The sequence below is a fragment of the Hydra vulgaris genome, chromosome 08 (assembly GCF_038396675.1).
Source record: "Hydra vulgaris chromosome 08, alternate assembly HydraT2T_AEP".
NCBI lineage: Eukaryota > Metazoa > Cnidaria > Hydrozoa > Anthoathecata > Hydridae > Hydra > Hydra vulgaris.
Genome location: NC_088927.1, coordinates 62,062,501 through 62,070,000, shown reverse-complemented (window position 1 = coordinate 62,070,000; position 7,500 = coordinate 62,062,501). Strand labels below are relative to the sequence as shown.

The 7,500-nt window shown below is 28.3% G+C and overlaps 1 protein-coding gene across 4 annotated transcripts in view; it reads left to right on the top strand.

The window, feature by feature from the left end:
• LOC100210722 (anoctamin-4) overlaps positions 1 to 7,500 on the top strand; it is a 99,954-nt gene that overhangs the window by 80,735 nt on the left and 11,719 nt on the right. For all 4 annotated transcript variants that reach the window (XM_065804107.1, XM_065804108.1, XM_065804110.1 and 1 more), the window contains one exon: positions 4,130 to 4,317. In XM_065804107.1, coding sequence (XP_065660179.1) covers positions 4,130 to 4,317 — 188 coding nt within the window. The remainder of the gene's footprint in view (positions 1 to 4,129; positions 4,318 to 7,500) is intronic.

The window sequence follows — 7,500 nt, the reverse complement described above, 5'->3', positions numbered from 1 at the left end:
TGTGATAATTAGAAAAGCATCCAGTGCACAGTCCAACACATTATGACTGATACAGCCAACTGGTGCGAACACAGGTTTGTTTCCCAGTGACACATTTTTTTTTTTTTCCTGAACCAACTTTGACAAGGTTATGACCATATAAAGGATTGTTTATTGCTGTGTGTCAAGAAAGTGGATATGGTGCAGTTGTACTTCTAGCCACTTCCATCTCCCAAGATAATCGTCTTTTTGTAACTACTTTTACTCATTGATACTCTCCAACTAAACTTTTCACAATTGCTATCATAAAACTTATTCTAGACAGCTTACGTTCATTAGTGTTAAGCTCATACAATAAGTAGCTGTTTAGAATTGCCCTGGCAAATATAGAAAAGGCAACTTTTGTAGTCCACTATATTGTCTTACACTCTGACAAGCACATGTCGAATTGTGCATCTCCCAAATCTACCCCTCCCATGGTTTGATTATAAAGGCCAACAACATTTAGCTTCATAACTAAATTACCTCTTCTGTTACGCAATTAAGTGAAACCTGCTTTGGCAACAGTAGACAGCAATACAGGTTTTTTTTTACCATCTTAGTATGCCACACATAACAAAGGACCTTTTCTTTATTGGCAAACTTCTTTATTTTTTAATTTTATTTTAAAGCAGATTTCTAGCAGACCTTTTCTGTTTACTTTTCCTGTGCCTGTTGCTGTGGTCTGATTTAGATATAAATCCAATAGCAGTTCTGGAGAAGTATAATAGTTATCAATACCAAAGTGATAGCCTTGATGGAGGAGGTTGGTTTGACGCAAATGACGAAAAACCAAGTTATATGTCATAGCATGGGCAACAGCTGCTTCATCTGGATCTTTTCCTCCTTTGTAAATTTTGAATTGAGATATAACCATTAGTGCTGACTGAAACACACTATAATTTTATCCCAAAACGAGAATGACGCCTGTTTGGCATATATTGGCGGAGATGTGGTGTCTTTTCCTTGTAACATATCATGCTCTCATCTATAGAAATATCATTTTGAGGAATATAATAATTTTTTGATGAAATTTTTTGTTAAAATGTTCAACTAAACACTAAACTTTATTAGTATTATTTAGTTGTCGTTGATTAAGGATAGAGCTGTTAATAAAGTGAATAAACTTAAGCAAAAGTTAAAAAATGGTCATGATTGAAATGAGTAACAAACCAGGGAGTGGAAGCACAAGGATGGATAATATCCCAATATAGTTTAATACTAGCTTTCTTGATGAGACCCATATTGATAACAACACCAAGGCCTTTATTTCTAAAAGATTTGTTTTTCCTTGTTTTATCCATGCATGACCTATTGACAATTGATGGAATCTCAAATGTTGTTGATTATTTTATATCCATGCATCAGCATACTGGTTGGTATAAGTTACTAAATTTTCCAAAAATTTATTGTGAAAAATAAGTCAACATAGTCATTGGGCTTTGACTCTGGTGAAATAGTATGTTTGGGTCCTGGTACACCAGTGAAAGGAAAGACATTAGGGCCATTGTCATCTCCTACAACAGGAAGCCACAAATCTAAAACATCATCAACACCAGCATCATCATCAGAACATCAGAAACTTCTAATCTAATTTAATTTATTTAAATTAGATTATATTGTATACAATTTTTCAATAAAAAATATTGTGCCTTCATCATATAAGCTATCATCACTGCTACTTAAATATTCTTTGCTTGTTCAACTTTCTTTTTCTGTAAAACTTTCTTCGCTGTCACTCATCTTTAATACGAAATATATACAAACAATATGCCAAAAGATAGAAAAAAAAAGTGCTTTATTTAATGGTACCATTTTTAATTTATGAACAGTGGTATTTTTGTAGAAAAAGTCATAATTCTAAAGACTGCTTTCAATGCCATGATTGTGGCTCTACATGCTCTGACGGTATAGCCACGATCCCTGGCTCAAAGGGTTAACGACCCGCTAGCAATTAAAGTAGCGTATCATAAACAAGAAAACTATTTTAAACGCTTTTTCAAAATTTAAATAATTTCATAAAATTTGAGTAAATGCATTTTCCAAATAACATCCTGGTAATTTGTTAAACTTTGCTTTTAAATCTCTGATTTTTTTTCAACTGGTCTACCATGACTGGCATTTTGGGAGGTCAAAATGCCATTTTTAGTCATTTCAGGCGGTCATTGATTGCTGACCGGCCGTTATTTTCCATGCTGCTGTCTTAAAAAAGTGTTCTCCAGAACTCTTCTAAATTTTTGCTAAACTTTTAAAAAGTGCTAAATAAGTGGTTCCAATTTTTCAAAATTCTAGAAAACACTTTTACCTCTCTAACTATCCTACGACTAGTCTTCACTCTGTAACTAGTTTCATTATATATCAGTTTTTAGATTAATAAATTATTTTCTAACTGCAATATTAAATTTATTTTTTATTTCAAGTAACTTTAAGAGTACCACAAGGTTCTATCTTTGCTCCTGTATTGTTTCTTATTTGCAATATCAATCTCATGAAAATTTTACATCTAAAGTGGCTCTATTTGCTGACAACTCAACTTTAAATTCTTGTCTTAACAAAAAATCTTCACTTTTTGATTGCTTTGAACAAGCAGCCGATTTTTAATCTGATCTCTCTTCAGTTACAGCCTAAGGCTTGCAGTGGTTTATGGATTAAATTCTGGACTTAAAATCCACAATTTTTTTCAGACAACAAAACTCATTTATTTACTGAAAAAAAAATATTGCAATAATGTTGGCATTCCTATATTGATTAATAACAACACTCTTACTCTCAGACAAAGTCTAAAAGCACATTGTAAATGTAGTTAGACTTGTTTTATCTGCCAAGCTTGAGCCATTCTCCCATTGTTGTAATGTTGTTGCATTTCTTTTTTTTCTATAAATACCATCATGGTCAATGCTTAAACAAGCTATCATCTCTATCAAGATAAACCAAAACTCATTTTCGCTTGTTTCTTATTCAACAAGTTGCATCCTTTTACTGTATCTGTCCCTTAATGCTATAAAAACTTTTATTAATCCAGTTTTTTTCCTTGCACATCAAAAAAACCTTATAACTTTTAGCCATCTTGATGTTTTTTCTTTTATATACAACCTACAACTTTTTAAGTCTTCAGTTAACCATTTCCTAGTATTTTTACTTATTCTCTATTTTAAAGTAACTCATAACTTAATAGTGGTTGCTTGCAATCTTGTTGGAAATAAAATAGAGTTTCAAAATACATAAATATATGCCAGTATTTAATGAATAGTAAATGTAAGCATTAAATTATAATATATTATAAATTTTTTTCTAGCCCTGGCTATTAACTCAATCTTATAGTTTTGCCGGGGCCAGGGCCTGATTTGAAAAAATTCTAATTCTTAGCTGGGGTTGGGGCCCTGGTCACTTACTAAGCAAGAGCTGATAATTGGAAGAGGCTTGACAACTCGACTTCAAAAACTGGTTTAAAAAAATCATTTATTGCATTGTAGATTACTTGTAGGGTCTGTAGCTGCTATATTGTTAGTTGTATCGAGTTTCCACTTAAAATAATAAAATTATATTTATTGCAAAAATATTGAGAAAAGAAGTCATCAAAGACTAGAAAACAAAATGCTCAGACATCGGTTGTAAAGATTTAAATGAGAGTAATAGATTTTTAGTAATTCAGGTGTGTAGACAGTTAATAGCAGTCAAATAGCAAAAAATGGTCACACAGTCAAATAGCAAAAAATGGAATTTATTTTTTAACTTAGAAAATCAAGGGTGAGTCAAGTGACCCTCCTTGACCTATGCTGAGGACACCCATGAACTTAATCTCTTTGCTTGATTTTATTTTGCTGTATTGTATAAATATCTTTTTTTGTTGTTGTTGTTGTCTGTATTGTATCTGTATATAATGATCAAATAACTGCTTTGTTTGGTCACATTATCTTAAATTGTAAGCTGACCAACGTCCTCCTTTTTATGTAAGAGAGCGCAGCGCCAAAGCTAATTAAAACTAAGATTTTTACGGCGCTCTCTTACATAAAAAGGAGGACGTTGGTCAGCTTAAAAATTGTATATCATATAATTGTATTAAATTAATCCTTTTTAGTTTATTATTTACATACATTTTTATTTCATATAGTTCTTCAATATGGGTTTGTTACAATGTTTGTGGCTGCATTTCCATTAGCTCCCTTAGTAGCTCTTTTAAACAATATTGTTGAAATAAGATTGGATGCTGTTAATTTTATACATAATTTTCGTTGTACACATGCTAATCCTGCACAGGATATTGGTGCATGGTATGGAATTTTAGCCACTTTAACAATGGTAATACTTTTTTTAATTGATAAATGGATTCTGTGTATAAGCACTAGTATAATTAATTGTAACTAATTGTGAATAGTTCCTATTGAAAGTAAAAACGACAACTATATTTACTTGTTGAACTCTTTCAATATGTGTTATTTTACAATTAATAATTGTTTGGTGTAATCATCAAAACTCCCTAAAGCATAATTATGTGCAAATATATTTTTTGTAATCAGCAAAACTTCCTAGGGCATAATTATTTACAAACTTAGCTTATAACATATTTACACTACTAAAATTTCTAAATAATATTAAAATTACTTGTTAATAGCTTATTAAAATAAGCTATTAATAAGTATTAAAAATATATTCAACACCCTTATTCTACATTCTAAGCTAAACGTTACAAATTTTATCTATAAAACAAAAATAATGTCATCAATTTTAACTTTAAATCAAATGTCTTTAGATTGAATAAAATGTATTTAAATGCAGCTTTAATTAAGTTTAAATAAGAAAAAATATATTTCACTCTAAAAGGTAATTTAGAATATAAAATTTTGAATATTACTATTATGTGTTACATTTTTAATTATCATATTTTAAATATATGAACGTAGCCATAGACGCATATTGATGACAACATACCAAAATAGGTAGCTACGGGGCTTTAGTACATACCTGAGCTGCCACTACATCATTCGAGGGTTTGGGTTGCAGCTGTAATCATTTTTCCATTAATATTTTTTTCTTCTTCTTTTTCTGAAAATTTAAAGTGCACGTTTTAAGAAATTAAAGCACACAAAGTGTATAAATCATATCAGCAATTACATAATCATTTTTGCTTATCTTTATAGCATATGGCTTTTATAGAAAAAGACAGGAAAAAAAAGAACAATGAAAGAAAAGATTGCTTAGATTGAAGTAATATATCAATAAAATTCCAAATATTTTGTAGAACAATAACAATAATCCCAATATTGCCAAAACAAGGTAAAATATATATATTCCTGGCTAACACTCTGAGAGATTTTCTGACTATTTTGCTGGCTTGATACCGCCATTAACAAGTACTATAACACATAATAAGCACTGCAGCTTTTGCGTTCCATCTCATTCTGTAACAAAAGTAAAATTGTTGGTGAAGTATGAAATGTTTAAATTTTACACGTTTAACAAACTGTAACAATAAAAAAAAATTAATTTATACAAAAATACACTTTAATTAATGAAAAACTAAGCATTGTCTTTGTTTAATATTGGACTGCACATATATTACTATTAACTGTCAATTGAAAATATAAAAAAATTTCCTGTTCAAAAAATCGAAATTCTACACTGTAATTTTTTATAAATCGGTGCCTGCTACATGAACCTCTCAAAGGTCAACAGACCACAGGTTAAGAAACTCTGGCTTATTGGGTCAATTTTGTACCAAAGGCAAAAGCCATTTGAAAATTAGTACATTTGTAATGAAATTAAAAGTTATCATTGGTCTTTTATTTAATCAGTGTTATGAAGAAATAAAAGGAAATAAAAATTAGTTACAAAAAGAGAAAAGATCTTTTTTTACTGTTTATATACATCAACTGAATTAGGTAGAACATGCAAGGAATGCTGCTACATTAACTGAAATAGGTAGAACATACAAGGAGTGCCGCTACATCAACTCAGGAGTTAGGCTAAATCAAGCAAATTTTGATTTAAAAAAAAAATTTCTGCTCTTGTTTTTTAATTTTTTTTATATCAACAAATATGTAAAACTATTGAATAACCTCTACAGGCTCTATATACTATATATATATATATATATATATATATATATATATATATATATATATATATATATATACATATATATATATATATATATATATATATATATATATATATATATATATATATATATATATATTCATAAAAGACATTTTCTAGAAGTACATTACAGAATGAAGTACAAGAGGAGTATTATTGAGAGTAAACTTCTTTATTTCATGTAATTTCAGGAGTTCCTTAAGGTTCTATCCTTGACCTTATACTTTTTAAAATTTACATCAACTAACTCCCAGAAATTCTTACATCTAAGGTGGCATTGTTTGCTGATGATACTACTATTTATTCTTGTCTTGATAAGAAATGGGTGTGTGGCAGATCTTTAAATGATGCCTTTTCTCTTTTAGACAAGGTGCAAAAATGCATTATAAACATAGTTGGAACTGCTCTTGCAGTCAACCTCCAACGATCATCACATTGTAGTAATATTACTTCTCTTTCTCTTTTCTACAAATACTAAAATGGGCGCTGCTCTAAAAAGTTAACGTCTCTTATGCCATCTACTAATATTCATTCTCATGTTACTTGTCATTCAATTAAGTCTCACACTTTTACTGTGACTGCTCTCAAGTGCTCCAAAATTTTTTATATGTCTAGTTTTTTTCCTTGAACATCAGTCCTTTGGAATTTGTTTCCTTCATCTTGTTTTCCTGATTTAAGTAATTTTCAATCTTTTAATTCATCTGTTTTTTGTTATCTTGCTCTATAAATGTCAACTTTTCTCTTTCAGTTACTTCCAACTCTAATAGTGATTTCTTGCAGCCTTGTTCAAAGTGAAAATGTAGAAAAAAATAAAAAAATACAAGGCTTGGATTTGTTTTTAAACAAATAATCTTTCATCAAAAGTTATTGGCAATGAAATCAATTTATAAGTTGATAAAAAAAGTCAGTATAACTGTTATAATATTGCCAATTTAAATATGGTTTTAATGTTATATATATATATATATATATATATATATATATATATATATATATATATATATATATATATATATATATATAAATATATATATATATATATATATATGTGTATATATATATATATATGTATATATATATATGTATATATATATATATATATATATATATATATATATATATATATATATATATATATATATATATATATATATATATATATATATATATATTATATATATATATATATATATATATATATTATATATATATATTATATATGTATTATATATTATATATATATATATTATATATTATATATATTTCCAGTACTTCCAACTTCAATTAGTGGTTGCTTGCAGCCTTTTTGTAATTGAAGATGTTTATAAAAAAAAAAATAAAAAAAATATATTTATATACATATATATATATATATATATATATATA